Raw genomic sequence first — 19,609 nt, 5'->3', positions numbered from 1 at the left:
GGGGCCCTGACAATAACCTCTTTCAGTCAATCTCCCGGGTGGGCCTCTTTTGAGTTCAGGCCCCATAGCAGACACTTCCCCTGCCGCCACTATAGCTACGCCCCTGCTGCTACCTATTCTGTTTGTTTGCTCTCAGTGCAGCTTTCCCTGTGTAAGTGTGCATATACAAACAGCTGTCAGTCACCGATAAGGACCGCCCACATGAGAAGTAGATGAATAAATTACAAGTTTTACTAAATCTTTCCCCATAAAACTATATATCGATCTACTCTGCTCCTCCTGCTCTATAACAGGCTGCCTTCAGATTGCACTGCATTTTCATGGGGACAGGATCCTTTTAAAGGAAACCTGTCACCATGATTTTGGGCATAGAGCTGGGGACATGGGCTGCTAGATGGCCACTAGCACATCTGCAGTACCCAGTCCCCAGAGCTCTCTGCGCTTTTATTGTGTTAAAAAAACGTTTTCAGTGATATGCAAATTACCTGATATGAGTCCTGTAGCCGGAGATGAGTCAAGCGGAAAGGAGCCCAGCACCGCCCCGCGTCCTCCGAATCTCCTCCTTGCTGGCTGATGTCACAGAGCTGGAGCGCCGAAATCTTGCGATGCGCGAGCTAGCGCATGCGCAGTGTCGGCATCATGTTCATTCCCTGGGCTGGCATCAGCACAGGGAATGAACATGATGCTGACACTGCACATGCGCTAGCTCGCGTCAGCACAGGGAACGAACTACGCATGCGCTAGCTCTCGCATCGCGAGATTTCGGTGCTCCAGCTCTGTGACGTCAGCCAGCAAGGAGGAGATTCGGAGGACGCGGGGCGGTGCTGGGCTCCTTTCCGCTTGACTCATCTCCGGCTACAGGACTCATATCAGGTAATTTGCATATCATTCAAAACATTTTTTTAACACAATAAAAGCGCAGAGAGCTATGGGACCTGGGTACTGCGGATGTGCTAGCGGTCATCTAGCAACCCATGTCCCCAGCTCTATGCGCAAAATCATGGTGACAGGTTTCCTTTAAGTGGTTCTAAATTTCTTATTAAAGGAGTTGTCCAGCCTTTACTAAATGATGGCCTATCCACAGGATAGGCCATCACCACCGGATCAGCTGTTCGGGTGTAGCTCTGTCAACCTTGTAGTGGAGAGAGTTGTTACTGCAGCACTGTTCCCAATAAAGTCAATTGCTGTGTATCGGTCCCCCGCCGATCAGCTAGTGATGGCCTATTCTGAGGATAGGCCGTCACTTAGTAAAGGCTGGACAACCCCTTTAATTAAAGCTCAACAACATTTTCTGATATACAGCACGATCCCCAGGAGCAGATGGAGAGCTGTAGAGAGGATGGGTTTACTTTCTCACCCCTCACACATCCTATATCTGCCTCCTGTATTAATAGGATGCTTACCTTGAAAGCAATAGGCTTCCCCCATTTATCGAAACATTTCTGTATGAAAGTGGAGATCAGATCTTGGGGACTCTATGGCAAATACAAGCACTGATTGCCATGAATAAAAAAAAACTTTGATGCCCCTTTAACTATCCCTCCTCTCCTATTACAGGTCCAGTAATGATGCAGTCTATGTGCTGTAGCTTGCACAAAGTGCACATACTGTGTTCAGCTAAGAGGATTCAATATATTGTGATGCTGTGGGCTTCTGTTCATAACCGGCAGGAGAAATGCAGGATTTCTGTCATATGAGAGGAGATAAGCTGCAGAAGCGGTAAAACCTGTCAGAAGAGTCCATGAAGCATATCTGCTCTCCTGTGACTGGATCTCAGCGTATACTATATACTAGAAAATACATAGTGATTGCTTTAAGGAGCATTTGCTAAACACACCGACACGGCAGATAAGGAGCTGTCCAAGTTATTTTTTTGTTCTTTGCATGTTTCTAACTAAGCAAATGTGTAAGGGGTTTTCAGTTCACTTTCTTCATATCCAGTGGCCCTGTTCTTCTTGTTAGCTGAGCGTCACATGACCTGTGATGTCAGCGCCTTTCTCTGTTCTGATGATGTTCAGTGCACTAGCCAGGGCTGTAGGAGGGAGCACGGAAGGTGACTGTGAAGGCTGTAGCAACAAGTCACGCCCCCTGCACTGCTGATCTGCTGGCCACACCCCCTGTACTTCCCGATCTGATGGCCACGCCCCCTGCACTGCCAATCTGCTGGCTGAGCTGAATGCCCCTTGCCTCCCTTCTTTTTTTTTTTTATCAGATAATTTTTATTGACAGAGCAACTGTAAGAATACAGCAAAAATACATACATCGAGGTACAATAAAGTATAAGTACTACAACGTGCAATAAAACATTAGTTTCATTATACATAGTAGATAGTGAAATCCTCCTGCTTGCCAAAGAAAGCATGGCTGTAAGCTTATGCTTTTATTTCTTGCTTTAATTAATTTTAATTTTAAAATTAAACCTGCTGCGTATGCGCACCAACTTGGCACAAGGAGCAAAAAAAAAACAAAAAAAACAACCCCCTCCCTCCCTCTGTGCAGTCCCCTCCATGTTGGTCGATATAACTATAGTTGACATCAACCTACCTATGTAACCCTAAATCTGGCCCAACATTGACATACTATCTCGCACCCAGAGCCTCATCAAATCTTGTGAAGCCAGACCAGATTGTGTAACCCACCACTCCCATTGTTTCCTAAATTTCTTGATAGCCCCTCTCTTTTTGTATATACCCCTTTCCAACCCAACCAAAGCGTTAATGGACCCCACCCATTCTTGTTTATTCGGGCCGATGGGCTGGATCCAATGTTTTGCAATCAAACGTCTTGCACAATAAAGTGTCTTAGCAATTGCTAGCTTGCACCCCTAATCTATTCCTAGCTCCTGAACATATCCTTATACACTGATCACCGGTTCCCTTGGGGTAATAATACTATATGTATTATCTATGGTATCAAAGACATCCGTCCAAAATACACTTGGCTCCCTACAGAGCCACATCATGTGAATAAGATCTGCGTCCTCCTCTATGCATCTAAGGCATTTCGCGTCAGGACGAACGCCCATTTACATAACACTGAGGGTGTTCTATACACCCTGTGCAATAAGAAAAGCTGTGGGCGTCGCTGAGCCTCGCTGATGGACAGTTTTGGTGTGTTCGCAAGGATGTCTTGCCACTTGGCATCATTGAAAACTCCTATGTCTTTTTCCCATTTTTCTTTAAGACCGTTTATCGGGTCTCCCAGGCACCTTGCCTCCCTTCTTACTGGATTATTCAGCACCTGCACAGACTCAGGGTTGGAGGCTCTGCCTCATATGCTGAGCAGTTGCAGGGTTTCCTCTTCTCCAGGCACTGAGGAAATAAATGCTGTGTACAGGATCTTTCCTCCCTCCTCACCCTGCAAACACTGAGCTGACAAAGACTGAAGGTGTTCTCTCCTCTGTACTCTTCTGCTGACTGTAAGGAAGTGCCTGCAGAGCATTGCACAAGAACAGGTAGGGGGAGTCCCTCACATACAACATGTATCCCACAGTCAGACTGCAGACAGGGCAGCAACTTTATTCACTCCCTTTTCAGAGTAGGGGAGGGGAAAGGCAGTCTTTGTTCACACCCACAAATATTCATGAGGAAAACCTCTGAGATTGTTGTTACACGCCCCACAGCTCTGCAACTGCATGTCAACAAAGGGCCAGAACAAAATGAGGTAGATTAGTAAATGATAAGTAGATGAGTAAATATATATATTTTTTTCCTAAAATGTGCTTAGCTTATGTATATATTGCTGACCAATAGATTTACAGTGCTTTATAATTACTTACATAACTCGGACAAACCTTTTAAGGGAGTTATGCCAAAACCTGTCACCCATCTACAGTATAGATGATAAGTGTCTAATCTGTGGGTGTCCAACATACAGAGATCCCCATGGATTATGACAACAAGAGTGCCATGTTCTCTGTTTGAATGGAGCAGCAGTTGAGCATGTGCACTTCTACCCTGTTCACCTCATTGGGGCTGCCAGCGATAGTCGAGCACTGTACTTGTATCTCCAGCAGTCCCATAGACTTTGAAAAGTGCACATGCTCAATTTCCACATCTTTCTTATGGAGGACATAGGATCCCCATTCTTGTGATCTGCAAGGATCCCAGTGGTCTGATCCCACACTTATCTTGTAACCTCTCGATAGGTGATGAGGGTTCTACAAATATTGAAACGTAAGTGGAAGATATATTCATTCTTAACCACTTGGTGTAGAAGTTCTCTGATGTCCAAAGACTACCAGTGGCTTACTCTTTTTCATTATTATAAGGTATGGACACCTTTTAGGGCTATGTTCTTATTGCACTTGCTCAATTATGGGCTATTTGCAGTTGGCTTTTATGAAACTTTTTGCTCCATTTGTCTTCTTCAGTCTGCATGTTTTCTCAGACATTGCAGGCTGCCCAGTCCCTTTCAGTGGGAAATCTGTCAGGTGAACTCTCTATTGGTTTGAACTATATCCTCTCTGCTCTTCTGAATGGTCATAAATCTGACTTCCTGTTCATTTGACTAAGCCAGATTTTCTGATGAATTTCACACTAGCCGAGACTAAGCAGCCTGCAACGTATAAGAATACATGCAGGCTTCAAGAAGACAAATCGAGCACAATTTTTAATGGAAACCAGTGGCAAATATGTTTTGTTGCCCTTTTATACAACCAGTGCAATAAAAAAAAAAATCCTCCCAAGGGTGTCCATAGCCTTTAAATCATAAGCTGAACAATGTTTTACAGTTACTTTATCACAAACTACTTTAATAATTTTTTTAATACTTTGCATTAATGGCTTTACAGGTTATACTATAACAAGAGCTGCATTCAAAGTTCTGCTATTTGCCGTTGGACACACTCAGTTGACCAATCTGTGACAGCTTAGAACTCCCAGCTCTCTGCTGACACTAAGCTAGCAAGGAATTCTTGAAGGATCCAGCTCTAAAGCCTGCAGAATTGTGAATGCCGCTCTGGACGATAATACAGGCTAAAAATCAGGATTGGTAAACTGTAGAGTGACGTTTAAATGTGGCCATATGTTCTAACCCCTTCCTGACATCGATACTTGTCAGATCTTTAAAGAAGGCGCCTGCCAAAAATCTGAGAAGACGCTTGCTTGGAGACTGTTCCCATCATGCAGTTGTCATTTGCAACCGTGGCATCTGATGAGTCATTTACTGGGAACGGGATGCTCCCAGTGACCGAACGTTTCCTCCACATGATTATGGGAGCTGTTCAGTTTTTATGGGAGCCAGGAACCTTCTTAAGACTCCCCGGCCTGCCACAGTAAAGTTGCTATTAAAGTGGTTATCCAACCCCTATAATGACCCCCCCCGCCCCAATGCCCGGGCCCCTTGTATACATTATACTTACCTGCTCCCTGGCACCCGTGTCACTCTGGATCCCTGTGCGACCGCCACCAGGGGGGCTCGTCTCCACTGCGGTTCTCTATTGGCTACTCCTCACGTTGCTGGATGTTTTGATCCGTACAATGGGGAGATGCAGCGGCGGCTGTGCAGGGATCTGGAGCAACGCGGGTGGCAGGGAGCAGGTAAGTATAATGTATACGAGGGGCCCAAGCATTGGGGGAGGGTCATTGTAGGGGTTGGATAACCCCTTTAAGGGATTACTAGGAACACAGAGATTTTCCCATAGACTGCAGTGGTACATGATTGCAGTCTATGGTAGCAGCAATCTAATGATCATATGTTTAAACCCACGAGGGTGAACCTACTTTCCCCATTTTACAAATAAAAAGAAATGTTAAAAATTACCATCATTGGTATCACTGTGTATGAAAATGTGCAAACTATTACAATATAAAAGTATATTTTATATGGTGAACAATGTAAAATGTAACGGGGTGGGGGGAATGAATATGGACGAATTGCTTTTTTTTTTTTTTCCTCACCCCTAAAATAATTAAAAAGCAATAAAAAGTCATACATTTCCCAAAATAACAATCAATCAATAATAATATAGAAAATATTTTTTTTAATTTTTTAAAATCTTATTTAAAGTATTAAGATGTAAGAAATCCAATATAAATTTGGTATTGCTGTAGTCGTACTAAGCCCCAGAATAAGACCACATGCACATGACCATATGTAGATTGTGAGCCCCATTGGGGACAGTTGGATGATCATGTCTGTAAAGTGCTGCGGAATATAGTAGCGCTATATAAAATGCATAAAATAAATAAATAAATGTATTTTGCGCTCTGCAAACAACTGATAGGCCTCTTTCACACGGGCGAGATTTCCGCGCAGGTGCAATGGGTATGGTAAAAGCATTGCACCCGCACTGAATCCGGACCCATTCATTTCTATGGGGCTGTGCACATGAGCGGTAATTTTCACGCATCACTTGAGCGTTGCGTGAAAATCGCAGCATGCTCTATATTGTGCGTTTTTCACGCAACGCAGGCCCTATAGAAGTGAATGGGGATGCTAGGAGATGATCGGGATGGGGTCCCGATCATTATTATTTTCCCTTATAACATGGTTATAAGGGAAAATAGCAGCATTCTTAATACAGAATGCTTAGTAAAATAGGGATGGAGGGTTTAGAAAAAAAAAAAAAAAAAAATTTAACTCGCCTCATCCACTTGTTCGCGCAGCCCGGCTTCTCTTCTGTCTTCTTCTTTGCTGTCCAGGAGGAAAAGGACCTGTGGTGACGTCACTGTGCTCATCACATGATCCATCAGTGGATGAGGTGAGTTAAATTATTTTTTTATTTTTTATTTTAACCCTCCATCCCTATTTTACATTATGTATTAAGAATGATCTTATTTTCCCTTATAACCATGTTATAAGGGAAAATAATAAAATCTACACAACACCGATCCCAAGCCCGAACTTCTGTGAAGAAGTTTGGGTTTCGGTGCCAAACATGCCGATTTTTCTCACGCGCGTGCAAAATGCATTAAAACGCTTTGCACTCACGTGGAAAAATCACGAATTTTCCTGCGACGCACACGGATCTTATCCGGCCCTCACATGCGAAGCCCGTGTGAAAGAGGCCATACAGTTCATGTTGCATCCGTATTTTTTGCGGACCCATTGACTTTTATAGCCAAATATAGGACATGTTCTGTCCTATTTTGGAAAGGACATAAGGATCATCAAAAAGAATATGTCCGCACTGATCTGCGGACGGCAAAAGTGATACGGTCGTGTGCATGAAGTGTCATTAGAAAGTACAAATTTGTCTGGCAACAAACAAACAAGCCCTCATAGGGCTATATGAACAGAAAAATAAAAAAGTTATGGCTTTTGGAAGGCGGGAAGTGAAAAAAACTAAATAAAAACTGAATATGGCTGCGTCAGGAAGGGGTGAATGAAATGCAGACAAATTGGAGAATAAATTGATGCCTTAATGTCTATACGCGCCATTGGTTTTATATCTGCATCTCATTGTCTTCCTATTAGGTAACTAGTATGATTGCGATTATCTGCCAGGCGACGAGCTTGGCTTGTGATCATAAATGAATACGCTCTTGTATTGTCTTATCTCTTTTGTATCAGTCCACCAGACAATAAATGTTCTCTGCGTGTCTTCCATAATTGCAATCTGGCATTGTCTCCTCAGAGTGAGAAGCTTATAATTCCCAGAACAGCAATTTGCATTAAGAAATTGCTCAAAACACATCATATAGATTTGATTTAGAAGAGAGAAACTCATTTCCTGACCATTCTGAATCTTTATTAAAACCTATATTTCAGTAACTGTTAATGTTCCTCAGAGCAACTAGTGGTAAAGTGAGATAAAAATCATAAAACTATACGTCGCTTCATCTGTTTGTTCCGTTGTGTACAGAACCAAAACTGTTGCGCCAAGATCCGCAAGACGAGAGCGCCGTCTGTGTGCTCCAGATGCTCATTTTTCAATAAGACACTACATGAAAAGTGTGCTTTAAATCTGTCAGCAGTTTTGTCCCTATGACACTGGCTGACCTGTTACATGTGCGCTTGGCAGCTGAAGGCATCTGTGTTGGTCCCATGTTCATATTTTAATATATGCAAATGAGCCTCTAGGAGCAACGGGGGCGTTGCCGTTACACCTAGAGGCTCAGTTCTCTCTGTAACTGCTGCAACCTCTGCACTTTCACAGGGCCAGGTCTGATGATGTTTACACTGCCTGGCCCTGTCAATTAAATGATGTGGCAGTTGCAGAGAGAGCTTAGCCACTAGGTGCAATGGTAACGCCACCCGTTGCTCTTTATTTGCATATATAAAACCATAGTTGTTCTCAGCAATGCGGACACATATGAACATGGGACCAACGCAGATGCCTTCAGCTGCCAAGCGCACATGCAACAGGTCAGCCAGTGTCATAGGTACAAATCTGCTGACAGAAGCCCTTTTCAAAATGGACAGCACACAGACCAAGTAAATGGGACTGCACACACATGCGTTTTTTAATAGATCCATGTGCTCAATCGAAGACAGTGCATGTCATATTCTGGTTCACTTTTGCAAATCAGAATAGCCCATTCACATCTACAGGCGAGAGAAAAAAAATGCCTTGCAAACGGAAGCCGTCTATCCGCTTTTCACAGATCGTATAATTGTACGTCCTCAATATATGGGCTAAGGCTGGATTCACACATAGTGTTTTGGAGCATTTTGTTTATAACTTCCTTTTTGGTCAAACGTTAAAGAAAAATAGTGACCACAGCATTTTCGTGAGAGGCTAGTCTTGGTATGGCCTTTTTTCTGCCATTTTATGAAAGTACTTAATATTCATTCACTTTAAAGGGAATCTTTAACCTGTTTTATGATGTCCTAACTAAGGGCAACAAATACTATTGACAGGTCTCCATAGCAAAATGCTAGGTCACTTTCTTTTTTAACAGGCCCAGCCATTTTGCTTAAAGCTTGTTCTCTAGCTGCTAGCACATGCCAATGAGCCCACATATTCATGAGCTTATGGCTTTCCCCGCCCACCTGCTGCTCAATTGAGATGGAAAAAAAAACTGTCAATCAAAGGCAGTTGGGCGGGGAGAGCTGTGAGCTCATGAATATGGGGACTCATTGGCATGCGCTGGAGCTGTTAGGATTTAAAAGTGAGGGCCACAGAAAGAAGGTGACAGATTCTCTTTAACCCCTTAGTGACCACCCATATACCTTTTTACGGCGGTCACTAAGGGGCCTTAGGCTGGGTTGCCGTTTTTTGCGGGGGCCCAGTCTAAGCACTGCACGGGTCCCCCGTGCAGCAGGGAGCGGGTGCCCAGCTTTCACATGAGAGCCGCGGCCCTGCTCTAACAGCCAAGACCGGAAGGAGTACCGATCCGGGCTGTTTAACACTTTACATGCCGTGGGCAATGGCGCCCGCCACATGTAAAGTGCTGACAGAGGGAGCGGACTCCCTCTGTCTCTCATCGGCACCCCGCAAATGCTATCGTGGGGTGCCGATGTGTGTAAAGGCTGGCAGGGTTCTGATGTAGGCCCCAGACCCGTCTTGAGTAGTTTCCAGCAGACTGTGCCTCTCTGGCGCAGTCTGCTGGTCAATGTCAGAATAGCACTGACATTAAAATGCAATGCACTATAGGGATAATGCATTGCATTTTAAAATCAGTCAAAAAGCTGTCTGTTATAGTCTGTTATTTTTACGTGGTAAAAAAATAAAATATAAATTTATTCATAAAAAAATCCCCAAATTACCCTTTTTCATTAAAAATACGATTTGCAATGAAAACAATTTGGTATTGCCGCATCCGTAACGACCCGGACTACATATATATTGTGTAAATTATCCCCTAAAATAAAAAGACAGAATTGCTAACGTAATAACAAGCGATCACAAAGTGCCATTTACTCCAGAATGATGGCAATAAAAAATACAAGTCGTCCCACAAACATCAAGCCCTCACACAACTCCATAGAAAGAAAAGTAAAAAAGCTATGGGTCTTGGGAAGCGGCAATTCAAAAACATTTTTTTCTTTTCTATTTTTAAAAAAGGGGTTTTATTGCAAAAAAGTAGTAAAACTTAAAAAAACTATATGTATTTGGTATCGCTGTGATTGTACTGACCCAGAGAATAAAGATATTATATTATTTATACCGAAAAATGAACGCCGTAAAATGTATAACTTAAAAACGCAGTGCCAGTATTGCTGTTTTTCCCATCTCCCTCCCAGAAAGAGTTAGTAAAAGTTAATCAGAAAGTTATATGTACCCCAAAATGGTGCCATTAAAAAGTACAACTTGTACTGCAAAAAACATGCCCTCATAAAGCTATATAGGCAGAAAAATAAAATAGTTATAGCTCTTGCGACGCGATGATGAAAAAAGGAAGAAAAGCGCTTGGTCAATAAGGCCCAAAACAGGCTGGTCACTAAGGGGTTAAAAGTGCTAAAAAATTGGGTTTGAAGGAGCTCTACAGGGATTATCAAATGAAGACAATCCCTGTTCATGTCTCCTATTAGGGCATACAGACCTCATAGAGATCATCTGCTTAGTACCCTCTCTATGAGCTGGAATTTTGAGCCATTCTATATGAGCGAATTTTGTTCTAGTGGACTCGAGCTATCTTTATATTATATGGCTGGCCATTGACCTGATGATGGGAAATGCCTGTTTGACTGTGGCTTCCACAATCTAATCATCTGTTTGCATTTGAGGGGGTCATCTAGAATGAGACACGCACTTTAAGCTAGTTATACAGACCCATCACTGTCATACTGTAGGGAGCTAGGGGCTATAGAGGGTGTAGGAAAAGGACATTGCTGTTTAGAGCCTCCTGTTATTGGCAGGCATTATCAGCAGGAGTATTGGATCCTGTTGATATAGTGCTCTAAAGAGTATAGGAGCAGTAGGACCCAGCAGCAGTCTTGTTGTACTATGAATTCTAAGATAAAGGAATAAGATAGGCTTAAGAAGGCTTAAGTGAATAAAAGTTTGCTAAATGGTGTTAAATACATAAAATTCATACAGATCACAGATTAAAAGTAAGTAACAATCACTTAGCCTGCGACCAGCTCCCAACATGGAACATGGTCAATGCCCCATGGTAATACAAAGAGAGAGATAGTCACAAGACATCATCTTACCTGATAGATGCCATCAGTGGAGCTGAGCTCTTTGTTACATACATAAATGTTTATACTTTCTAGCACAGTGACTGACCACTCTTAAAAGTTATCCAGTGTGTAGTACGCATGTCTTGTGACCGCAGAACTCACAGTATAATAAGTCTGCATCACTAACTAATGTTCCTCAGACTTGTGGGTGAAGATCTTAATCTACATATTGGAAGATTTCCTAAGATAAATGTGCCAGAACAATGTCTCAATTTGGGATACATGCCTTGCATTTATTATGTGTTTTAGACACTTTTTGCCCAAACTATATGTGCACAACTGTGTCAAGTGCTCCTGGCGGTGGGACACGTGATTTTTGCCTGAAAGTAGTATGTATTCTGATAATTCCACACACCTGAGAATAACTCCATTCATAAATCATAAGCTGAATTTTGCGTCACTTAGAAGCTGAAACTCATAACTTCTCCACAAATTCTCATTATTCTTTGTCAAGCAGTTTTTTTTATATATAATAAAAATAAATAAATAAACACATACATTTTATTAAACTTTTGATGTGGCAACATCATTAGAAATTTGATGAATGCATGAAAGCTATGCATATCGAAGTCAAAAAGTGACTACACGCTGATATCTCGGGAATGTCAGGAGAAATAAATTACTGCCTCCCTAAAGTATGATAGGCCCTGCAGTGCATCCTTGTTACCCGCGTTTCTTTGATATATACGTGCAATTTGTCACAGTTGTATAATACACAAACAGGCATGATTGATTATACACTTCAAACGCCAAGATCTAGCGGCTGCAGGATATTGAAGTACCAGCAAAGTGAATAAGATTTAACAAGATCTCATCCATACCCCGAGGAAAGAACTTCGCTGTTGGAATTTGACACGTGGCGTGGATCTAAAATCTATGGCTTATCAATTCATGCTGCAGATTTCCACCGTGGATTTCACCTTTTCCAACGCATAGGATATTGTCACATGGTGGTATCAGCACCCAAAAAATGTAGGCATAGAATCCGCATCAAAATTCCACACGTTTTCCAAGCTGCTTTTTTGTGGTGTTCAGTTCAAAGCGTTTTTGGGTAGAGATTTTGAGTTTTTTTTTTAAAGGACATCTGTCAGCAGATATGTACTGGCTGACCTGTTACATGTGCGCTTGGAAGCTGAAGGCATCTGTGTTGGTCCCATGTTCATTGCTGAGAAGCATGAAGTTTTAATTTATGCAAATGAGCCTCTAGGAGCAACGGGGGCGTTACCATTACACCTAGAGGCTCTTCTTTCTCTGCAACTGCCGCGCCCTCCGCAGGGCCGGGCAGCAAAAATTTCATCACACCTGGTCCTGTCAAAGTGCAGAGGGCGCGGCAGTTGCGGAGAGACCTGAGCCTCTAGGTGTAACTTTTTTTTTCCATGACATTGACAAAAAAAAATACTCTGTATGAACTACCACATGTATTTCCGATTTGAAAAAAACATTGAGAGGGGATTCTGTATAGATTTAGTCCGGAAGTCAAGCCAAAATCCACATGGAAACTTTTTTTTGTGTCATTTTGGCTTTAGGATGAATAGGGCCACCTTCGGGTGAATGCAGATACAAATTTACGTGCGGATTTATGTGCATTTCTGCAGCATATCCATACCAAAATCTGCCATTTCTAAAAGCGGTTTTTGGTGCAGATTAGATTTGGTTTTGCCGCAGATCTCACCCTTACATTGAAAAGGATGAAATCTTCAGCTAAGGCTATTTTCACACTAACATTAGTGTGATCCGGCAGGCAGTTCCGTAGTCGGAGCTGCCTGCCGGATCCGCTGATCAGTGTGACAACTGACAGCATTTGTAGATGGATCCGGCATTCCGGCGACTGATCAGGCATTTTGGACGGACATAATACCGCAGCATGCTGCGGTATTATGTCCGGCCAAAATGCCTGACAGTGACTGAACGAAAGGCATACTGATGCAAACTGAACGGATTTCTATCCATTCAGAATGCATTGGGATATGCCTGATCAGTTATTTTCCGGCATAGAGCCCTTTTGACTGAACTCTATGCCGGAAAAGAATAACGCCAGTGTGAAAGTCCCCTAACACAGCAAACATAATTGACATGCTGTAAATTTGGAAATTGATATGGCAGGTCAATTTCCGCACTGTGTGCTGTCTGCATCTGTATGTCCTTTCCGGAAAAAAAGATAGAACGCCCTACTCTTGTCCGTTTTGCAGACAAGAATAGGCATTGTTACAATGGGTCCTCAAAAAAACAAAAACAGATGCAACACGGATATCATCCTTATTTTTTGCTGATCTGCATTTTGCAGGCTACAAGATACGGTTGTGTGAATGAACCCTTATATGCAGCGATCTCCTCCAGAATATGGGGGGGAGGGATCGCTAATGCCATCGCTATTCCCCATACTGAATCGGCAGCAGATCGAGCATTTACATATATATTTACACTGCCAGATAATCGCTAACAATCATTTTGATGAATGCTTATTAGCGATTATCTGCGGGATTCTTGGCCCGTGTAAAGGGCCCTTACGACTGTGTTTCAGGAACATGCAAAAAGTCCTGAAGGTGAATCCAAAGTGGCTGCTGCTCTGGTGGACTCAGCACATCACCATGTGTTATATTACTTAAAAAAAAATAAAAATTCAAATTGTTTATTAAATAACAGTGGACATTATAGTGTAATATCCCTAGCAATGATCTCAGCAAATATCAGCCAAATACATGTCACGAAAAAAATCTGCAATTGCATTGCATAAGCTTGTAAATCAAATAGCATACAAATTCAAAAAATGTCAGCATACAGTAAGAACATAAGAAAGTAAACCAATATCAGGATCGGATAAGAGAAGAACGTGCTTTCGAGAGATCAGTTACCAAATCACTGAATAGTATCCTGAAACAGTCGAGGAGCTTAGCAGCATATCTGGAGGTCCTTCAACCATCCCAGGACTGAATAATACTGCCCCATTTGATGTTTTTCAGATATTCCTTTGTAAGTATTGTGTAGATATTTACCTTCCTATCAATATATATATATATATAATAGGGAGGGAGTTGCCGAAGATATCCAGAGTTGGGCAATAGAAGTAGTGCTTGCTGTTAAGGAACATCTGTCACCATGATCAACCCTATCAAAGTGCATCTGTCAGCAGTTTTGTACCTATAAAACTGGCTGACCTGTTACATGTGCTCTTGGCAGCTGATGGCATCTGTGTTGTTCCCATGTTCATATGTGCTCACATTGCAGAGAAAAATGATGTTTTACTATATGCAAATGAGCCTCTAGGCTCTGCTCTCTCTGCAACTGCCACCTCCTCTACACTTTGATTGACAGGTCTAGGCGCAATGATGTTTTCACTGCCTGCCCAGTCTTACTGGGAGGGGTGGGGGTGAAGCGCTGCTCCCTTGGTGCTCCAAAGACCTTATTTTCATATAACTAAAAATAAGAACTTGTCTGCATCGATAATACCAAATGCAGCGAGAAAGCTCTCATTTTAGTCATCATGACCAACCCTGCCAGGCAGTATGCTAGGTTTCATAGGGTTGATCATGGTGACAGATGCTCTTTAATGTATGGCAAACAACAACGCTATCAGAGCTCTGCTTGTGTCAATCACCATGAAGGATGCCAACTTACATGCTGGCAGATGTGTTCCCTAATACTACCAATAGATGTTAGGCAGGCTGCGGACAGGCTGGAACCTTTCTCCATATTTTTTGGGAGTTCCCTTTTATTGTCTACATTTAGGCAAGCGATGCAAGTCCTCTTCTCACCCCTATTCCAAGACACATAAGTTTAGCTCACTTCGACTGGGCATAGATTCCTTCTGAAAGGCTTATTTCACACAAGCGTGTTCAGTCCGGGAAACAAGGTCCACGTGAAGGCTGGATTTCCTGGCCCGAACACTGCTCCTCTGACCTGAATTCACAGCATCATAATGATTCATGATGCTATGAATTTCTGCTGGATAGCGGGTCTACTGTACTGTACTCACATAATGCAGTGAGTACAGTACACTCACGGCCAGGCAGGAACCCATAGCATCATAAATTATAACAATGCTATGACTTCAGGTCAATGCAGCAGTGTTCGGCATGGGAAATGTTCAGCAAAGGCATCACATGTTTCCCTGGACTGAATACGCTCATGGTGTGAAATAAGCCTTTGAGAAGGAATCCATGCCCAGTCGAAGTAAGCTAAACTCAGGAGTCTTTGAATAGAGAAGAGGACTTGCATCACTTGCCTAAATGTAGACCATACGGGACACACCCAAAATATGTAGATACTGTAAATAAACCTTAAAAATATCCTTCATGGTGACTAGCAGAGCTCTGTAGAGCTATATTAGCTGCCCTATCCCATTTATAAAGGAAGCAACCATTCAGATCTCCTTCCCATTTTTCCCATCTTTAAAATTTGAGGCTGTAGCAGTAATATATAATTCTTATATAATAAGAAATTACATTTTGTTTTTTAAGAGTAGACTCTATATGTCAGCTACCTACAATATCATTTTCTATAATAAAAGATTTTCTCTTTTTTAGTTATGGCTTTCATTATGTTTTTATGTTTTTGCTGGTTATAAAGGTTTAGCCTTTTTGGAAACAAATGTTATTTAATTTTGTTTCATATGTTGGTAATTTTACCTTTACAGGAATATATCACTTTTATATTATTAAAACCAGAACATATATTTTTTAACCCGTATTTTTTTCTCCTATTATTATTATTATTATTATTATTATTATTATTATTCCTGTACATAATTATGGACCAGCCATCTTGTTTTATCATCTACAGTTAGGTCCATAAATATTGAGACCTGGACACAATCTTAACATTTTTGGCTCTATACACCACCACAATGGATTTGAAATGAAACAAACAAGATGTGCTTTACCTGCAGACTGTCAGCTTTAATTTGATGGTATTTACATCCAAATCAGGTGAACGGTGCAGGAATTACAGTTTGCATATGTGCCTCCCACTTGTTAAGGGACCAAAAGTAATGGGACAATTGGCTTCTCAGCTGTTCCATGGCCAGGTGTGTGTTATTCCCTCCTTATCCCAATTACAATGAGCAGATAAAAGGTCCAGAGTTAATTTCAAGTCTGCTATTTGCATTTGGAATCTGTTGCTGTCAACTCTCAAGATGAGATCCAAAGAGCTGTCACTATCAGTGAAGCAAGCCTTCATTAGGCTGAAAAATACACAACAAACCCATCAGAGAGATAGCAAAAACATTAGGCGTGGCCAAAACAACTGTTTGGAACATTCTTAAAAAGAAGGAACGCACCGGTGAGCTCAGCAACACCAAAAGACCCGGAAGATCACGGAAAACAACTGTGGTGGATGACCGAAGAATTCTTTCCCTGGTGAAGAAAACACCCTTCACAACAGTTGGCCAGATCAAGAACACTCTCCAGGAGGTAGGTGTATGTGTGTCAAAGTCAACAATCAAGAGGAGACTTCTCCAGAGTGAATACAGACTGTTCACCACAAGATGTAAACTATTGGTGAGCCTCAAAAACAGGAAGGGCAGATTAGAGTTTGCCAAATGACATCTAAAAAAGCCTTCACAGTTCTGGAACAACATCCTGTGGACAAATGAGACCAAGATCAACTTGTACCAGAGTGATGGGAAGAGAAGAGTATGGAGAAGGAAAGGAACTGCTCATGATCCTAAGCATACCACCTCATCAGTGAAGCATGGTAGTGGTAGTGTCATGGCGTGGGCATGTATGGCTGCCAATGGAAATGGTTCTCTTGTATTTATTGATGATGTGACTGCTGACAAAAGCAGCAGGATGAATTCTGAAGTGTTTCGGGCAATATTATCTGCTCATATTCAGCCAAATGCTTCAGAACTCATTGGACGGCGCTTCACAGTGCAGATGGACAATGACCCAAAGCATACTGCAAAAGCAACCAAAGAGTTTTTAAGGGAAAGAAGTGGAATGTTATGCAATGGCCAAGTCAATCACCTGACCTGAATCCGATTGAGCTGCATTTCACTTGCTGAAGACAAAACTGAAGGGAAAATGCCCCAAGAACAAGCAGGAACTGAAGACAGTTGCAGTAGAGGCCTGGCAGAGCATCACCAGGGATGAAACCCAGCGTCTGGTGATGTCTATGCGTTCCAGACTTCAGGCTGTAATTGACTGGTATTAAAAAGTGAAAGTTTGATTTATGATTAATATTCTGTCCCATTACTTTTGGTCCCTTAACAAGTGGGAGGCACATATGCAAACTGTTGCAATTCCTACACCGTTCATCTGATTTGGATGTAAATACCCTCAAATTAAAGCTGTCAGTCTGCAGTTAAAGCACAGCTTGTTTGTTTCATTCCAATATTTATGGACCTGACTGTACCTCATATCTATCTATCTATCTATCTATCTATCTGTCTACCTCATATCTATCTATTTATTTTATTTCACGTACATGATTATGGGTTTAGCCATCTTGTTGTGAATCAGTCAGGCATCTTTATCTAGGCTCATCAAGAGAACAATAAAGCTGCCATACTGTTATCCCAATTCTACATCTACGTTTCTTATGAGGATTACCCTTCAGATAACACCTTCCCCTCACAGCAGCAGTAAACTGACAATGGATTACCTATCTATATAGCAGGTTTTATCATTTGTGTCAGCTGCTCTAGAAGGACAGTATTTTGTATTTCGTTTCATTCAATGTCATAGTACTGCCAAAATAAAAAAGAAATCCAGCCAAAAAGTCTTCAAAAAGTGTGTTCTATTAATATTGAGTTTAAAGAAGTACCCCTTATTGATGGAAGTGTCCCTTTTAAGTAAGGCCTCTTTCACACTTCCGTTGTCCGGATCCGGCGTGTACTCCACTTGCCGGAATTACACGCCGGATCCGGAAAAACGCAAGTGTACTGAAAGCATTTGAAGACGGATCCGTCTTCAAAATGCTTTCAGTGTTACTATGGCACCCAGGACGCTATTAAAGTCCTGGTTGCCATAGTAGGAGCGGGGAGCGGGGGAGCGGTATACTTACAGTCCGCGCGGGGAGCGGGGCGCTCCAGAGTGACGTGCCATGCGATCACGTGATCCATGCGCTTGGGGCGCCCTGACGTCACTCTGGAGCGCCCCGGGAGCCGCACGGATGGTAAGTATGCTGCTCCCCCGCTCCCCGCTACACTTTACCATGGCTGCCAGGAATTTAGCGTCCCGGCAGCCATGGTAACCACTCTAAAAAAGTTAACGTCGTATCCGGCAATGCGCCGAAACGACGTTTAGCTTAAGGCCGGATCCGGATCAATGCCTTTCAATAGGCATTCATTCCGGATCCGGCCTTGCGGCAAGTCTTTAGTTTTTTTGGCTGGAGAAAAAAGCGCAGCATGCTGTGGTATTTTCTCCGGCCAAAAAACGTTCCGTTCCGGAACTGAAGACATCCTGAACGGATTTCACTCCATTCAGAATGCATTAGGATAATCCTGATCAGGATTCTTCCGGCATAGAGCCCCGACGACGGAACTCTATGCCGGAAGAAAAGAACGCAGGTGTGAAGGAGCCCTAAGCTGGACAGGGCTCATAGAGCTCTTCGGCCCAATGGATCCACCTTCCAACCCAGGGACATTATTTGCTGCGTCCGTGACTTCACCCGGAAAGAGGCGATCATGATGAAAGCCAGGGACCTCCGATTTCTGAAAGAGCCCTAATAGCTAATTTTCTGATGACACATGCCTTTTAATAATTGCATAATTATTTTTTTACTCCAAGGTGGACTCTGAACACAACATGAGCCATTCCAGGGGATTGCCAGGATTACCTCCTCTGCCCGCAGCACCGATAAGAGAACCTTCAGAGCTTTATCAGGTATTCTGGAAGGGGGAGAGGGACAATTAGTGGGTTGGGATGTTACCGTTAGAGGGGTATTTGAGAATGTTACTATTGATGGCCTCTCTTACCCTGCACCTCTGCAGATCACCTGTTCCCAAGTAGCTCCGATGCTGGAAGTCGGCGCTGGAACTCCACAGCTCTGTCCATTGTGTAGTGGACAGAGCTGGTTACTGCAGCACTGCTTCCATTCACTTCAGTGGGAGCAGCGCTGCTGTAACCTGCTCCATACACTACACTGGATGCAGCGGTGTAGGTTTAATGTACTGGGCAATAAGAGTGCACTCTATACAGCCTCCTGAATTGGAGCAATGGTGGCTTTACATTGCTTGTGTGGATTTCAGTGGATTATGGACAGCTGAACATCCTGTCTATCAGCAGCTTACACCAAAATGGTTAAAGGGACGTGTGAGATAATTAAAAATCTTGGACAAGAATAATTTTAAATGAAAATTATGTTAGACTTCCTTTTTTCTCCTCTGTGCCGCCATCCCAAACTTCTGCCACTGCTAGTTTACAAACTGCAGCGGTGATGTGCCTGTATATAGCACATGACAGCTGCAGCCGATCGCTGTCTATATGGCATGTTACTGCTGCAGCCAATCACTGTCTTCAGCGTTAGACAAGCAGCAGCTAGAGGCTGGACCAGGAGCACAGAAAGCGGTGCTGGAAAAAAGGGTAAGTGCATCTTT

At 42.7% G+C, this 19,609-nt stretch overlaps 1 protein-coding gene across 1 annotated transcript in view; it reads left to right on the top strand.

Annotated features, from left to right (window-relative positions):
• DNAH3 (dynein axonemal heavy chain 3) overlaps positions 1-19,609 on the top strand; it is a 373,397-nt gene that overhangs the window by 16,411 nt on the left and 337,377 nt on the right. Inside the window, exon 2 of the mRNA XM_044304498.1 lies at positions 18,801-18,896. Coding sequence (XP_044160433.1) covers positions 18,801-18,896 — 96 coding nt within the window. The remainder of the gene's footprint in view (positions 1-18,800; positions 18,897-19,609) is intronic.

Source organism: Bufo gargarizans, chromosome 8 (genome assembly GCF_014858855.1).
Source record: "Bufo gargarizans isolate SCDJY-AF-19 chromosome 8, ASM1485885v1, whole genome shotgun sequence".
NCBI lineage: Eukaryota > Metazoa > Chordata > Amphibia > Anura > Bufonidae > Bufo > Bufo gargarizans.
The sequence above is the reverse complement of the archived record's forward strand: the minus strand, read 5'-3'. Positions and strand labels throughout refer to the sequence as shown.